The sequence below is a fragment of the Cnephaeus nilssonii genome (genome assembly GCF_951640355.1).
Source record: "Cnephaeus nilssonii genome assembly, chromosome: 20".
In the NCBI taxonomy this organism is placed as follows: domain Eukaryota; kingdom Metazoa; phylum Chordata; class Mammalia; order Chiroptera; family Vespertilionidae; genus Cnephaeus; species Cnephaeus nilssonii.
Genome location: NC_137091.1, coordinates 39,414,384 through 39,430,167, shown reverse-complemented (window position 1 = coordinate 39,430,167; position 15,784 = coordinate 39,414,384). Strand labels below are relative to the sequence as shown.

At 58.2% G+C, this 15,784-nt stretch overlaps 1 protein-coding gene across 2 annotated transcripts; it reads right to left on the bottom strand.

Annotated features, from left to right (window-relative positions):
• Nucleotides 1-92: 92 nt before the first annotated feature.
• On the bottom strand, nucleotides 93-15,721 carry ATP1A3 (ATPase Na+/K+ transporting subunit alpha 3; the record flags this gene model as incomplete). 2 transcript variants are annotated; one of them, XM_079759998.1, is made up of 21 exons in its annotated part: nucleotides 93-121; nucleotides 447-532; nucleotides 892-993; nucleotides 1,373-1,503; nucleotides 2,044-2,189; nucleotides 2,877-3,000; nucleotides 3,077-3,231; nucleotides 6,586-6,754; nucleotides 6,843-6,993; nucleotides 7,259-7,395; nucleotides 7,483-7,658; nucleotides 7,974-8,166; nucleotides 10,471-10,605; nucleotides 10,686-10,795; nucleotides 10,872-11,070; nucleotides 12,806-13,074; nucleotides 13,187-13,304; nucleotides 13,711-13,845; nucleotides 13,952-14,065; nucleotides 15,327-15,530; nucleotides 15,662-15,721. In XM_079759998.1, 21 exons carry the CDS (start codon nucleotides 15,707-15,709, stop codon nucleotides 93-95), a joined length of 2,931 nt encoding a protein of 976 aa, XP_079616124.1. The 2 variants fall into 2 exon arrangements, with proteins under 2 accessions (XP_079616124.1, XP_079616123.1); XM_079759997.1 differs by having other exon boundaries at nucleotides 447-538; nucleotides 15,662-15,709.
• Between the last annotated feature and the right edge of the window lie 63 nt (nucleotides 15,722-15,784).

The window sequence follows — 15,784 nt, the reverse complement described above, 5'->3', positions numbered from 1 at the left end:
CCTCCCCAGAGAATACAAAATTGGGGGGACTGGAGGGGGCTCTCCTGGGCTTCGGGGGCAGGGAAGAGATGGGTGAGGTGGTGGGGTTGAGGTCAGTAGTAGGTTTCCTTCTCCACCCAACCTGGAGAGGAAAGAAACAGACACGGAGAGAGACAGGCATGGGGAGAAGCACCAAGACAGAGAAAAAGAGAGAGACGCACACACAGGAAGAAACCAAGAAGGAGAGGACACACGTGGACGGACAGAGAGGAGGCCCAGAGAGGCAGGGAGAGGAACGAGTTGGAAAGGGAAGGGGGAGACGAGGACAGAGAAGGGAGGTGGGGAGACAGAGAGCGAGGTTAGCGTCAGACCAGCCGCCGGGGTGCCGCCCCGCCCCGCCCCCGCGGCGCCTGCCTGGTCCCTCAGCCACTCCTCTGCCCCGCCCCGGTGCCCCCGTAGCCCCTCACCCCCGGGGTTCCTGCGCAGGATGAGTTTGCGAATTTCGTCATAGACGAAGATGAGGAAGCTGTAGGGGAAGGCACAGAACCACCAGCTGGGCCTGCGGAGATGGGACAACAGGAGGCGTCAGTGCGGGGCCGCGATGGGGCAGGGGGCAGAGTCCCAGAGGACGGGAGGGGCCACCTGAGGGGGGGGGGTTCTCCCTTGGTCCCTCCTGCCCACAGGAAGGGGTGCCTTGGCCATGGCTGTGGGCCGGGCTCTTCCGAGCACCCACCGTGAGGACACCCCACAGTGGAGGGGGCGGCTTGGTGGCATCAGAACAGGGGCCGCAGTGGGGACCCAGGGAAGGGGGTTCCGAGAGACACCCAGAGAGGGGCCTGTGCGATGGCCCCTGGGGAGATTGCGTAGGGCGCTCAGGCAGCAGGCAGTCCTGGGAGGTGTGCGGGCACTCACTTGAGAGGGTACATGCGAAGGGCCACGTCCATGCCGGGGCAGTAGGACAGGAAGGCAGCGAGGGCCGTCTCCTCAAACAAGCCGAAGATCAGGATCTTGTTCCTGGAGGCACAGGCAGGGCTGGACCCAGCAGCCCTAACCCCCCACAGACAGAGGCACACCCAGGGCAGGCAGAGAGGCCGGCACAGAGACACGGGGAGACAGCGAGGCAGAGGGGGATCCAGGCAGATGGCCACAGTGAAAGACAAAGACAGGAAGGCAGAAACCGCGAAGACACGCAGGCAGGCAGGTGCGTGAAAAGGTAAAGCAGATCTGGAGAGGGACCCAGGGGACCCCCCCCCCCCCCACACACACACACACACCAGAGATACACAGATGGAGAGAGAGAGAGGGGGGGGGCGATCCAAGACAGATGGGTCATTGGAGACAAAATCAGGAAACAGCCGGAGGGGAGGGGAGGCAGCCAGCGCGCAGCCCTCACTTCATGCCCTGCTGGAAGACCGAGTTCCTGCGGGTCTTGCAGATGATCAGGTCGGCCCACTGGACGACCACGATGCTCACAAAGAAGGCCGTGTGGCACGTGAACTCCACCACTTTCCTCTGCTCGTACGTCTGCAAGAGCCATGACCAGCGTGCAGGACGGCCGTCAGTGTGGCTGCGGCCCGGCCCCCAGGCTCCCTGTCTGCACCCGGGCAAAGCAGGGACTCTCCCGATGGGGTCCCCCAGGGCCTCAGAAATGACTCCCCTCTTAGGCTCAGACCCCGTGGGACGTCAGGGATGTACTAGGAAGGAGAGGTTCACGGTGACCTCAGTCGTCAGTTGGGGACCAGGGACCATCCCTGGCATCGAGGGGCGTGGGAGGAGGGCGAGGACCCCATGGGCCTCCTGAGGGGACAGACACCACTGAACTTCCAAGGGACAGACAGCGATGGGAAGAAGGCAACGAAGGTGTCTCGCCCGGCAGGGCAGAGAGTGTGTGGCCCGCAGACGCCAGGCCCTGACAGGCTGGGCCTCGAGCCCCGGAGGCCCTGCGTGTCCAACAAGGGTCTTGATCTGGACCCTGGGGGCAGGAGGGCCATCGTGGAGAGCAGGACAGGGTGGGGGGATGCTGGCTGGGAGCCCCGGCCATGCTGCGGGGCCAGCCCCACTCACCCACTGCTGCCCGTAACTGTCCTCAAGGTCATTGACGGTGCGGTCGTCCCAGTTCAACCGGATGCCCACCAGGTTGCCAGGCAAGAAACCATTTTCTGCCAGGATCACAAAGTAGGAGAAGAAGCCTCCGAGAGCTTGGATCATTCCTGAGAGGAGGAGAGAGGGGAGATGTGGAGAGGCTCAGTCGTCTTGCTAAACAGCATCCGGGGCTGGGCTCTCAGAGGCCCGTCTGGTGGCGAGCGCCTGAGATGGGTCATCTGGGACAAAAGCCTCGGGGAGAGGGCTCCCCAGACGGATAACCTGGTGGCCTCCCACCTTCGAGGCCACCTGAACACCAGGACATCCCTGAGGACCCTTGGGCTTGAGTCTTAACCATGCGCAGGAATGACCTCCCCGGCTTCTGATCACCACCGGGAAGCCTCTGCTTCCTGGGACATCCCAGTGACGGGAGCTCAGCACCTCTAAGCCTCAGCACACATCACCTCTAGCAGCAGGTGGAGGAGGAGGCAGAGAGAAATGCGAAGACATTCACCCCTGCCCTCGTAGAGCTCACAGGCTGGTCTCATCCTTCCCATCACGGAGGTGGAGCAGCCTGGGGCCAATCCTGTTCTGCTACTCAGTGACCCTTGTGCCCCCCGGGTGCGCCCCCTCCAGGCCTGTCCCCCACCTTGGTGACCACCACCCATCTGAAAGCTGCCTCTTCCAGACCTGCAGCTCCAAGTCCTACTTATTCTCCACTCCAGCACAAGGTTTCTGGGTGCCCACAGTGGCCAGGCACTGCTCTAGGTCCCGGGCCAACAGCCGAGGTCGAGGCGGGGTCCCCAGATCCTCACCAATCTGCCCGTAGGCCATGCTGATGAGCCGCTCGTTAACCAGCTTGTCCGTGCGGGGGTTCCTGGGCTGTCTCTTCATGATGTCGCTCTCTGCAGCCTCGTAGGCCAAGGAGATGGCAGGCACCTGGGCGGGAGAGGCCAGGTGAGCCAGGGAGTGAGGGACCCCACTCCCCGGGCCCTGGGCGTGGCTGTGGGCTCACCATATCAGTGCCCAGGTCGATGCAGAGGATGGTAATGGTGCCCAGAGGCAGTGGGATGTTGGCCATGATGAACAGTAGGAAGGGTGTGATCTCGGGGATGTTGCTGGTCAGGGTGTAGGCAATGGACTTCTTCAGGTTGTCAAAGATCAGGCGGCCTGTGGCAGGGACAGGTTCAGACCTCAGGTGCTCACGCCCTCGCACCCTATTCCCTCTGCCCCTTCCCCGCCCAATGCACGGGTCCTTTCTAACCCATCTCCTCACCTGCCCACTGTCCACACAAACGTCCAACCATGTCACCCCTGGCCAAACCGTTCTTGAAATACAACCGCTCTGGAAGACCGTATGGCAATCCCTATTCAAGTTAAATCTCCCCTTCCCTATGGACCCAGGAAACCTGCTTCTAGGTTTTTACCCAAGGGGAATCGGTGCTTATGTCCACCAAAAAGCAAGTGTGAATGCTCATCATAGCATTAGTCACAAGAGCAAAAACCAGAACCGACCCCCGTGTCCATCGACAGGGGAGTGGATAAATAAACCGGCCCATCCATACCGTGGAATACTACCACCCAGCAGGAAAAGGATCAAGCTGTGTCACACCCAACTCCATGGATGAGTCTCACAGAGGTTCCACTGAGTGAAAAAAGCCACACACAAAAGCTTTCATATTGCAGGATTCCATTTAGATGAGATCTGAAAGTGACCTCTAGTGCCAGAAGTCAAGCTAGTGGTTATTTCTGGGAGCAGGGATAAAGACTGGAGGGGACCTGGTGAAGCGTAGGGGCTGGTGGTTGCACGGATGTGCACACGGGTAAGAGTCACTGAGCTGCCCACCTTACTGTACATGTCATAATCCAACAGCCCTGGCTGGTTTGGCTCCGTGGACATAGCATCGGCCTGCGGACTGAAGGGTCCCAGGTTCGATTCCGGTCAAAGTCACATGCGGGCCCGATCCCCAGTGTGAGGTGTGCAAGAGGCAGCCGATCAATGATTCTCTCTCATCATTGATATTTTTATCTCTCTCCCTCTCCCTTCTTCTCTGAAATCAATGAAAATATATTTTTAAAAAATTCAATCAGTACAGTGTGTAGAAAGTACAAAGAAACTAAAGATAACTCCAGCCAGCCCCTCGCTCCACCATCTCTCATGCTCTGAGAGACAAGAGCAACAAGGTATGTTGTGAAGAAGGAACAGGAGCCCTAGCTGGTTTGGCTCAGTGGATAGAGCGTCGGCCTGTGGACCAAAGGGTCCCAGATTCGATTCCGGTCAAGGGCACGATGTGTTTCTCTCACATCGATGTTTCTGTGTTCCCCTATCTCATCCAGTCTCCCTAAAAATGAATGGAAAAATATCCTCAGGTGAGAATTAACAAAAAAAAGAAAAAAAGAAAAAAGAAAAAAGGAGGAGGAGGAGGAGGAAGAGGAGAGGAAGAAGAGGAGGAAGAGGAAAGGGACAGGAAAGCAGGCTGCAGGCAGGTATGGATGGTTTGATCACCTTCGTGTAAAAATAAGACGATTAGGTGTTCACACCTGCTATTCCCTTTCCCTCTAATGCATGCACTGCTCTCCACAAACTAGTGGTATCTCATCCTAAGACATTTATGGGTGAAACAATTACTTAAATGTGCTTGAACGGGATCCAGAGTGTGCAGTGGGGGAGGGGAAATGAAACAAGATCTGCACGAGCTGTAACTGTCCGAGCTGGGTGACGGTGACACAGCGGGGTTCACTGTGCCGATCACTCTGCTTTGGAGATACCAGGGACTTCCCCTCCTGGAAACTAAACTCTGTTTTTGTCACTCCAGAGAGGCCTTGTCCACCCTCTCTAAGGAGGAAGGAACCCCATTATTATCTGTCATAGCACCCCACTTTCTTTCTTAGCACTTGTCGCAATTCGCAGTTATGTATGTATTTGTTTGTGGACTCAAAGCTGTCTCTCCCACCGAGGGACCATGTCTGCTGTGCTCACAGCGGCATCTCCAGCACCCTGCGTGATGCATAAAGTAGGATCCTAGTAAATGTCTGGAAGGCGTGAGCACGCGTGTCCATGCGTGTGTGCATTGCTTGCGCACAGATGCACAGGATTAGCCATGGTGTCCTCTGGGAGGCAGGAGACAAGGGAGAGGGCGTTTAGTTGGTCACTTTAGGCTCAGCTTTCCTGTTTGAATTCTCTCGTGCATGTAATTTTTTACACGGGGGGGCCTTTCCGGCGGGGAGGGAGAAGCTGGGAGAAAGGACGCGGCAGCACGAACAGCGATCACTTCTGGGGCCGTGGTCGGCAAACTGCGGCTCGCGAGCCACATGCGGCTCTTGGGCCCCTTGAGTTTTTAGCAAAGGCCAGCTTAGGAGTACCCTAATTAAGTTAATAACAATGTACCTACCTATATAGTTTAAGTTTAAAAAATGTGGCTCTCAAAAGAAATTTCGATCGTTGTACTGTTGCTATTTGGCTCCGTTGACTAATGAGTTTGCCGACCACTGTTCTAGGGGGTGAGGCTTCGGGTAATTCCAACTTCCTTCCTCACGCTTCTCTGCATGTTACATAATCACCACGAGCTACTCTGACGATCAGAATAAAATTAAACGCGAACAAGCCCAGCCTGGCCTGTGCGGCTGTTGGCTGAGCGTCCTCCGGGCACCACAAGGTCGCTGGTTTGCCGGCTTGACCCCAGGAGGGGGTGTGCCGGAGGCAGCCCATCGATGTTGCTCTCACAATGATGTTTCTCCCTCTCTCTCTCTCCCTTCCTCTCCTTATAAAAGTCAATAAAAATCATTTTTTAAAAATGAGCACAAGCCCATCGGAGAGGGGGGGGGCCGGGCTGTGTGGCCTGGGCTCGCAGGGTCTCACACACTCAGCTCCCTCTGCCCGCAGCTCCCTCCCTGGCACTGCCGACGTGAAAGTGCCCACATCGTGGTCCTGGGAGGCTGCCTGGACCCTGGCCCCCGGCTGGGGGAGGGCCTCCTGCGGGACCCTCTGCTCCCGGGGTTGCACTTACAAGGGTTTTAAAAATGCTTCTGAGGCCCTGACAGGTTTGGCTCAGTGGATAGAGCGTCGGCCTGCAGACTCAAGGGTCCCAGGTTCGATTCCGGTCAAGGCCATGTACCTTGATTGCGGGGCACATACCCAGTCGGGGGGGGGGGGGTGCAGGAGGCAGCTGGTCGATGTTTCTCTTTCATCGATGTTTCTAACTCTCTATCCCTCTCCCTTCCTCTCCGTAAAAAAAAAAATATAAAAAAATAAAAATAAAATAAAAATAAAAATGCTTCAGAGTCTTCTCACCAGCCTGGGCCTGCGCTGGGCAACGCCGGGCCCCGGAAGGGCATCCCCTCGGTCCTGCCCCCAGGAAGCCCCACCCCCGGGGGGGGAGGACTGAAAGGAGCAGCTCGGGCTCCTCGGGCACAGTGGGGTCTCGGGGTCTCCTTGCCGTGCACCCCATTGCAGCACTGGCCTAGGCCCCTCCCCCTCCCCCAGCCTCATGCAGGGACCCGTGTCCAGGGCCACCGGCCACTCACCCTCCTCCACACCCGTGACGATGGAGGCAAAGTTGTCGTCCAGCAGAATCATGTCCGCCGCCTGCTTGGACACGTCAGAGCCAGCGATGCCCATGGCCACCCCGATGTCGGCCTTCTTCAGCGCCGGGGAGTCGTTCACGCCGTCCCCGGTCACAGCCACGATTGCGCCCTGCAGGGAGAGAGGGTGAGGAGGGTGAGGGGCCGCCCCGCGTCCGGGCCTGCCCCCCCGCCCCCCCCAGGAGCCGGGCGCAGCCCACCTGTCTCTGACAGCCCTCCACGATGATGAGCTTCTGCTGGGGGGACGTGCGGGCGAAGACGATCTCCGTGTGGTTCTGCAGGATCTCGTCGATCTGCTCGGAGGTGAAGTCCTTGAGGTCGGTGCCGTGGATCACACAGGCCTTGGCGTCCCTGGGAAGAGCCGGGAGAGGTCAGGACGTGTGGGGAGCGACCGACGGGCAGGGAGCCAGGCAGGCCCGGCCCCCGGACAGGAGAGGCAGAGGACCAGGCTCGGAGGCCGAAGGTCAGGGAGGCTGAACGACCTGGTCAGGGCCACACGGCCCGTGCGTGCGAAGCTATGAGGGGAGACTGCTCCCGCCTGGGGGTCCTCACGCGTGGAGGAGGAACAGGACGGGGCGCCGAGGCCACAGAGGAGGCCCGGCAGGAAGGTGCTCACCGGGGGTTGACCTGGCTGACGGGAATGTTGAGCCGGGCGGCAATGTCCTCCACCGTCTCGTTGCCCTCGGAGATGATGCCCACACCCTTGGCGATGGCCTTTGCCGTGATGGGGTGATCGCCCGTGACCATGATGACCTGTGGGCATTGTTTGGGGATGGTCCAGCCTCCGCCCTGGCCCCTGGGGCGCCGGCCCTGTCCCCCCCCAGCGGCCCCCGGCCACACCTTGATGCCTGCGCTGCGGCACTTGCCCACCGCGTCCGGGACGGCCGCCCGGGGCGGGTCGATCATGGACATGAGGCCCACGAAGCAGAGGTTGTCTGTGGTGAAGTTCACGTCATCGCAGTCGAAGGCAAAGCCCTTGGGGAACTGCTCCTCGGGCAGGTAGTAATGGCAGAAACCTGGTGCAGAGACGGGGCGTGAGGGCTCCACCCCGGGCCTCCGGCCTCCTGCCCCTCAGCTCCTGGCCTCCAGCCCCAGTGGAGTGGCCTCCAGTCCCCCAGGGGGCCAGACAGCCAGCCAACAGTCATTTCCTCAGCCGTCATCCCCTCTTATTCACTCTTCATTCATTCATTCATTCATTCATTCATTCATTCATGGTGCATTCTGGGAGGCCCTATTCTGAGCCAGCTCCGGGCAGGGTCACCCCTGTCCTTACCCCCGGAGAAGACCCCGCCCCCGCTCCCGTCCCACTCAGCCCCACCCGTGGTGCGCACCCAGCACGCGCTCGCCCAGGCCTCCAAGCTCCAGGTAGGCGTTCTGGAAGGCCTCCTTCATCTCCTCATCCAGGGGCTGCTCCTTGCCCTGAAGCAAGATGGTGGCGCAGCGGTCCAGGATGCGCTCGGGGGCGCCCTTCATCACCAGCAGGTACCGGTTGTCGTTGGGGTCCTCGGTCTCATGGATGGAGAGCTGGGGACAGAGGAGAGGGTGGGTGTGCCTGAGCCTCACAGGGACCTGGCGCTGCCCAAACCGGCAGGGAGAGGACCCCAGCCCCACCAGAGCCAGGGGTGCCAAGACAGGCAGCTCCCCCAGAGGCGCTGTCTACACCGCCAGCTTCGATCACGTGTTTCTCAGGCCCTTGCTGAGCTCTGCTCTCCCGCCAGCTTCTGTCTGCAGCGCGGGTGTTTCTGCCCCTCTGAGTTCCTCACAGAAACACCCGCTGTCCACAGGGCACGTGCCTCTCCCCCTTGGCCTCCCCGACTCCTCCTTATCCCACATCTGAGCCTCCCCACATCTGGTCGGCTCGCCTGTGAAATACACCCCGATTCTGACCTCCAGGCCACCCCCACCTCTCCCACGGAACATCGCAGCAGCCTGCACACTGAACCCCCACGCAGCCTTCCCGGCCCCAGACCATTGCCCCCCACAGCAGACAAGTCCTTTAACCATGTGTGAGTTCATGGCAAGTGGTGCAGCCACTTTGGCAAACAGTCTGGCAGCTCCCCAAAATGAAGGGTCCCCACGTGACCCAGCCATCCCTTAGGTATACCCCCAAGAGACACGCAAACGGCTCCCCTCCAAAATCTTGTACCGTGAATGTGTGCAGCAGCGTTATTCACAGTAGCCGAGAGGAACAAACCAAGTGTGGCCTGTCCATACAATGGAAGACTATCCGGCCATGAAGAGGAATGAACCACTGGTCCATGCTCCAACATGGACAAACCTTGGAAACATTATGCTGAGTGAAAGAAGCCAGATACCAACGGCCATGTATTGTAGGATCCCATTTATGCGAAAAGTCCAGAACAGGCAAATCCATAGAGACAGGAAGTAGATTAGTGGTTGGCTTAGGGCTTGGGGAGAGGGAGGAGGTTGAGGGCAACAGGTATGGAAAGTGGGGTTTCTTTCTGAGGTGATAAAATGTGTTAAAATGGACTGTGTAGATGACAGCACATCCCCGTGAAAATACTAGAACTATTGAGTTGCACACTTTAAATGGGTGAGCTATGGCATGTGAATTATCTCTCTCTGAAGCTGTTTAAAAATGTGAGTCAAGCCCCGGCTGGCATGGCTCAGTGGTTCAAGCATCGGACTGTGCACCAAAAGGTCGAGGGTTTGATTTCTGGTCAAGGGCAGGTACCTGGGTTGCAGGTTCTATCCCTGCCCCGGTTGGGGCTCGTGTGAGAGGCAACCAATTGATGTGGCTCTCTCACATCAATGTTTCTCTCTCTCTCTCTCTCTCTTCTGTTCTCTTTAAAAATCAACGGGAGTTCTAACCGGTTTGGCTCAGTGGATAGAGCGTTGGCCTGCGGACTGAAAGGTCCCAGGTTGGATTTCGGTCAAGGGCATGTACCTTGGTTGCAGGCACATCCCCAGTAGGAGGTGTGCAGAAGGCAGCTAATTAATGTTTCTAACTCTCTATCCCTCTCCCTTCCTCTCTGTAAAAAGTCAATAAAATATATCTTAAAAAAAAAAAAGAGTTCCTTCTCTTAAAAAATAAAATAAAAATAAAAATCAATGGGAAAAAGGAAAACAATATCCTTCGGTGAGGATTAACAAACAAACAAAAAATTAAATTAAAGGACATAAGTCAGGCCCCATTTCTCCCCGGCTCAGGGCCCTCCCGTGGCTCCTGTCCCCAACAGAGTCACAGCCAAGTCCTCTCCACGGCCCAGAGGCCTGACAGGACCTGGCCCAGCATCCACTGCCCTCAGCTCCCACCACACTCCCGGGCTTACTGCTCTGCCACACTGGCTGCCGGGCTCTCGCTGAAACACGTCAACATGCTCCTGCATCAGGGCCTTTGCACATGCTGTGCCCACTGCCTGGGACACTCCCCCCGGCTCCCACCCTCAGCACGATGACCGGCAGAAATATTCCCTACTTCCTTGTGCCTTTGTCATTGTCTGTTTTCTAGCACTAGGGAGTACGTTCCACCCGGGGGACTCACTGTGGTACGTACCCCCAGGACCTAAACCAAGTGTGTGACACTCCGTGGCTGCTCAAAAAAAATTGGAATGAATGGAAGAGATCCCCAAAACGTAGCGTTCCCACGCTCTGCTGCGGGAAGATCTTGACTCCTCTGCTTCCTGCTCCGGCAGAGGCCTCGCTCTCACTCAGCTCTGCTCCTCTCCCCGCCAGGCGGGTTCCATCATTCCCATTTTACAGATGGGGAAACCAAGGCTCTGCGAAGACTAGTAACCTGCCCAAAGCAGGAGGGCAGCAGGGCTGAGCGCTAAGGCATCAGAGAGAAGGGGAGGCCCAGGCCGGTACCTGGTATTTGTTGGTGGAGTTAAAGGGGATCTCGGCCACTTTCTTGTTCCGTTCCCGCATCAGCTTCACGGAGCCGGAGGACAGCTCGATGCACTTGAGCAGGGCCGACTCCGAGGCATCGCCGGCCACATCCCTCTGGGGAGAGAGGGCTGTCAGGGCAGAGCAGCGGGGCTGGGCGTGGGCAGGGCCAAAGCCAGGCGGGCAGCCGGACCCACCTTGAGCACAGGGATGTTGTCCTGCCCGCCCTTGAAGACGGCCCTATTGCAGAGTCCGGCGATGTGGGACAGGGCCACCCAGGTGTGCGAGCTCTTGTCAAAGGAGGTCCCTGGAGGAGGCACATGTCACCGCGGGGGACATTCGGGGCCCGGCCCCCCCGGCCCCCGCCTGGGCCCCACCCTCACCTGACTGGTCCTCAGTGGTGTCGGCCTCGTGGATCTGGTTGTCAAACCACATGTGGGCCACGGTCATGCGGTTCTGTGTGAGGGTCCCTGTCTTGTCCGAGCAGATGGTGGACGTGGAGCCCAGGGTCTCCACAGCCTCCAGGTTTTTCACGAGGCAGTTCTTCCGCGCCATGCGCTTGGCAGTCAGTGTCAGGCACACCTGCGGGCGCACAGGGACAGGCAAGGTACAGGCAGAGGCAGGCGCAGGATGGACCAGCCACGTGAGTGCTGGCCACCCAACGGCCTCGCCCAGGGAGAAAGGTGTCACCCGGCAATTCCACCCCAAGGCACAAACCAACAGAAAAAGGTGTCTCAAAAGACATGTTTCAGCAGCAGCAGCAGCACTTATCATAGTTTCCAAATGAAAACAACCCCAATGCCCACCAACAGCAGAAGGGACAAATTAATTGTGGAATAAAGATGGAATACTATACAGCAATGAAAAAGAGCAAGCTACTGTTGCAGCCAACTGCATGGATAAAGTTAAAAACTATGATGCTCAGCCCTAGCCTTTTTGCTCAGTGGATAGAGCGTCGGCCTGCAGACTGAAGGGTCCTGGGTTCGAATCTGGTCAAGGGCATATGCCCAGGTTGCAGGCTCGATCCCCAGTAGGGGGTGTTCAGGAGGCAGCCAATCAATGATTCTCTCTCATTAATGTCTCTCTCTCTCTCTCTTCCTCTCTGAAATCAATTAAAAATATATTTTAAAAAAACACCAGGATGTTCAGCAAAAAAGAAAAAGAAAAAAAAAGAACCAGAAACAAGAATTGACACTGAATTATTCCAATTGATCTGAAGCAGGAAAGCTATGCTTCAGCGGGGCCGGTGTAGGGGTTACCCTGGGGGTGGGCGCAGGGGCTGGATGAGGTCTCCAGGGGATTCTGGGGAACTTGAGCTGGTGCAGCTGACATGAGTGTTTCATTTGCCCAGACGCTCAGGCTGTGCATTCTCACGAGCAACCCTGGGTGTGTACATTAGGTGTCTATGAAAAGCCTTTGACCAAGAGTAGCTTCAAATATGGGAAAGTGGAAAACTCTGCCTGATAATACATTAACTAAAAGGATCAAGGGGCAGACTAGTCTTCCTAGGACCGTCCCGTCTACGTGCGTGAACACTCCTAACACGCTGCCACGTGCCCACACCTGCGGGAGGAGCGGAGCGCGGACTTCCGTAATGGGGCTGGCGGCTGGGCAGAGGAAAGGGGACTGTTATCTTATTTTTAAACTACTTTAATGTCTTTTTTATTTTTTAAATATATTTTTTTATTGATTTCAGAGAAGAAGAGGGAGAGAAACAGAATCATCAATGATGAGAGAGAGGATCATTGATCGGCTGCCTCTTGCACACCCCCTACTGGGGATCGAGCCTGCAACCCGGGCATGTGCCCTTGACTGGAATCGAACCCGGGACCCTTCAGTCCGCAGGCCGACACTCTATCCACTGAGCCAAACTAGCTAGGGCTTTAATGTCTTTTTTAGATTTCTAGCACTATCACTACGGTGTACTTCTTAAATTTGTGAGTTAACTTCAAAAAGGTAGAACTGTTAGCCCTTTATGCCTTGTAGTGTTTCTCAAGATTGTTGTTTGTTTGTTTGTTTTGTTATTGAGGATCTCTGAGTCCCAGAGTCCCAGGACCCTCCTCATTCAAGATCTAGGAGGCTCAGCCTGAAAGACTCAAATTGCCCTTATCAAGAACATTGAAATCCACACCCCAGCCCCGCCTCCCGCAGACCTGGGGTCTGACTCTCAGCCCCCTCTCCCCCAGGACTCAGGGGTTTGGGTCCCCGGCGCCCTCCTCCCTCAGACCCAGTAGTATGGGGTCCTCCTCCCTCAGACCCAGGGGTCTGGACCCCCAGCCGTCCCTCCCCCAAGCCCACTGTTAAGTCCAGGCCTTACAGTGACCGTGGCCAGCAGGCCCTCTGGGACATTGGCCACGATGATGCCGATGAGGAAGATGACGGCCTCAAGCCAGCTATAGCCAAGAATGAGGGAGAGGACGAAGAAGGAGACGCCCAGGAAGACGGCCACGCCAGTGATGAGCTGGATGAAGTGCTCAATCTCGATGGCGATGGGCGTCTTGCCCACCTCCAGCCCTGAGGCCAGGGTGGCGATGCGGCCCATGACAGTGCGGTCCCCTGTGGCCACCACCACGCCCCGAGCCGTGCCTGCGGGGCCAGAGGGGGTTAGGCTGAGGGGTGGCGAGGAGCTCCGTGAGGTTCAGAGCCCGTCTGGACCAGCCCTGCCCCGACCTGGTGCCCCCGCCGCGCCCCCGCGCACCTTCCACACAGTTGGTGGAGAAGAAGGTGATGTTCCGAGTCTCCAAGGGGTTGTCGTGTGTGCAGTCGGGAGAGCGGGTCTGGGGTTCTGATTCGCCAGTCAGAGAGGAGTTGTCCACCTGGGGGTGGGTGCGGAGCAGAGAGGGCTTAGCCAGGGGCCTGGGATCAGGGGCTATTTGTCCACAGGAGACTGGGGGTGGAGGAGATGGGGGTCTGGACTCCTGGGTCTGAAGGAGGAAGGGCTGGGGGCCTGGACTCCTGGGTCTGAGGGAGGAGGGGCTGGGGGCCTGGACTCCTGGATCTGAGGGAGGAGGGGCTGGGGGCCTGGACTCCTGGGTGTGAGGGAGGAGGGGCTGGGGGCCTGGACTCCTGGTCTGAGGGAGGAGGGGCTGGGGGCCTGGACTCCTGGGTGTGAGGGAGGAGGGGCTGGGGGCCTGGACTCCTGGTCTGAGGGAGGAGGGGCTGGGGGCCTGGACTCCTGGCCACTCCAGGAAGAGCAGAGCGGGGCCCCAGGCCCAGGCCCACCTTGCAGCCGTGGGCTGAGATAATCCGCAGGTCTGCTGGGACTCGGTCTCCACCCTTGATCTCCACCAGGTCCCCGACCACCACCTCCTCAGCATTCACCTGCATCTTCTCACCTTCCCGGATCACGAGGGCTTGCTGGGGTGGGATGGAAAGGAGTCACCTCCCGAACTCTCCCCCTGCGGTCACTTGGCACGGCGCCCACCCGCCCCCGCCCCCTTTGGCCTTTCCCGGGCACCCGCACCTGGGGAACCATGTTCTTGAAGGACTCCATGATCTTGGAGCTCTTGGCCTCTTGGTAGTAGGAGAAGCAGCCGGTGATGATGACCACGGCCGCCAGCACGATGCCCAGGTACAGCTGCGGGGAGACGCAGGGTCACGCTGGCTGAGCCCTCCCCGGCCCCACCCGAGTGTGTGGAATCTGGGAAGGGAGCTGAGTGTCAGTGGGGGTTTGCCATTGTGTGTCTGACCCCAGGGCTGTGTCCATGGGAAAGTCTGTGTGTCTGAGTCTCTCTTGTCTACGAGTCTGTCTGCCTATCATTGCCTATCATGTGTGAGTCCCTCTTTCTTTTTCTTTTTTTAATATATTTTATTGATTTTTTACAGAGAGGAAGGGAGAGGGATAGAGAGTTAGAAACATTGATGAGAGAGAAACTTCGATCAGCTGCCTCCTGCACACCCCCTACTGGGGATGTGCCCACAACCAAGGTAATGCCCTTGACTGGAATCGAACCCGGGACCTTTCCAGTCTGCAGGCCGATGCTGTATCCACTGAGCCAAAGCGGTTAGGGCGAGTCCCTCTTTCTGAGCATGAGTGTGTTTGTGTGTCTGGGTCTGTCCCTCTCTCTGTTTTGTATATCTGTCCGTGTTAGAGAATCTGGGGGTGTGCTATTGTCTGTCCATGTGTCTGTCTGTTTAGGTCAGTGTGTATGTCTGACTGTCTGCATGTCTGCCTTTAAATTCATGGGACTGTTTGTGTTTGAGTCTCTGTGTGTGAGTCTTTGTCTCTGTCTCTCTTCCTGTTTGGGTTTTAATGTCTGAGGATACTGTGTGTTTGTGCTTGATCCTCATGTCTGTCTGCTTGCCACTCTGTGTGTTCGAGTTCCTGCGTCTGTCTTTCCATCAGCCTGTCTATACCGGTGTGCCTGAACTAGGGTGACTGTACCCAAGTGTGACTGCATTGACTCTGCACATGTGCATATGTGCGTGTGTGTGCAGGCAAGAATCCCTATGGAATCAGTGTGTGGGCCTGTGTTCATGGGCATGTCGCGTGTCCCCGTGTGTCCCTGTGTTGGTCGCTGGGCCCCGACAGCCCGTAGTTGGGTTGGGTTTGCCTGGGCCTCCACATGAGCACCCTCCCTCTGTGGGCTCCTTCAGGCCACGGCCACCTGGGGTGTCTGCCCCGCAGGCCACTGAGGCCACAGTCTTGGGATGGAGCCGGCTTCCACGGCCTGCTGTGTGGTCTGGGGTCAGAGACTTGGCCTGCCTGAGCCTCGGCTTCCCTGCTCCTTCCCCAGGTCCTTCGGGGACGGTTGTGAAGGGCAGAGGAGGACATGGCGGGCGTGGGCTCGGAGACCGTCCGCAGGGACAGGGGGCCGCGCCGGGCGGAGGGCGCTCACGTTGTCCCCAGAGGGGTCGTCCTCGGTGCCCGCCTGGATGCCGTAGGCCAGGAAGCAGAGGATGGCCCCGATCCACAGCAGGATGGAGAAGCCCCCGAAGAGCTGGCGGCAGAACTTGACCCACTCGGGGGTGGTGGGTGGCGGCGTGAGCGCATTGGGCCCGTCCCGGGCCAGGATCTCCTGGGCTTTGCTGTGGGTCAGACCCTGCGGGGGGGGCGGGGGGGAGCACAGGACTCACACAGAACCTTCCCCGAGCAGCCCTGGCACCCCAGCACCCCACGAGCACCGAGCACCCCCGGCCCGGCCCGCCCAGCCCACGCGCCAGGCCCACGCACCTGCACGCAGTCCGTGTTGTACTTCCGGCAGACCTCTTCCACTGACATCTTGTGCTCGGTCTGAGGAGCAGGGGTTGGAGGGGAGGCCGGTGAGTGGCGAGGCCCGGGGGGGGGGGGGGGGGG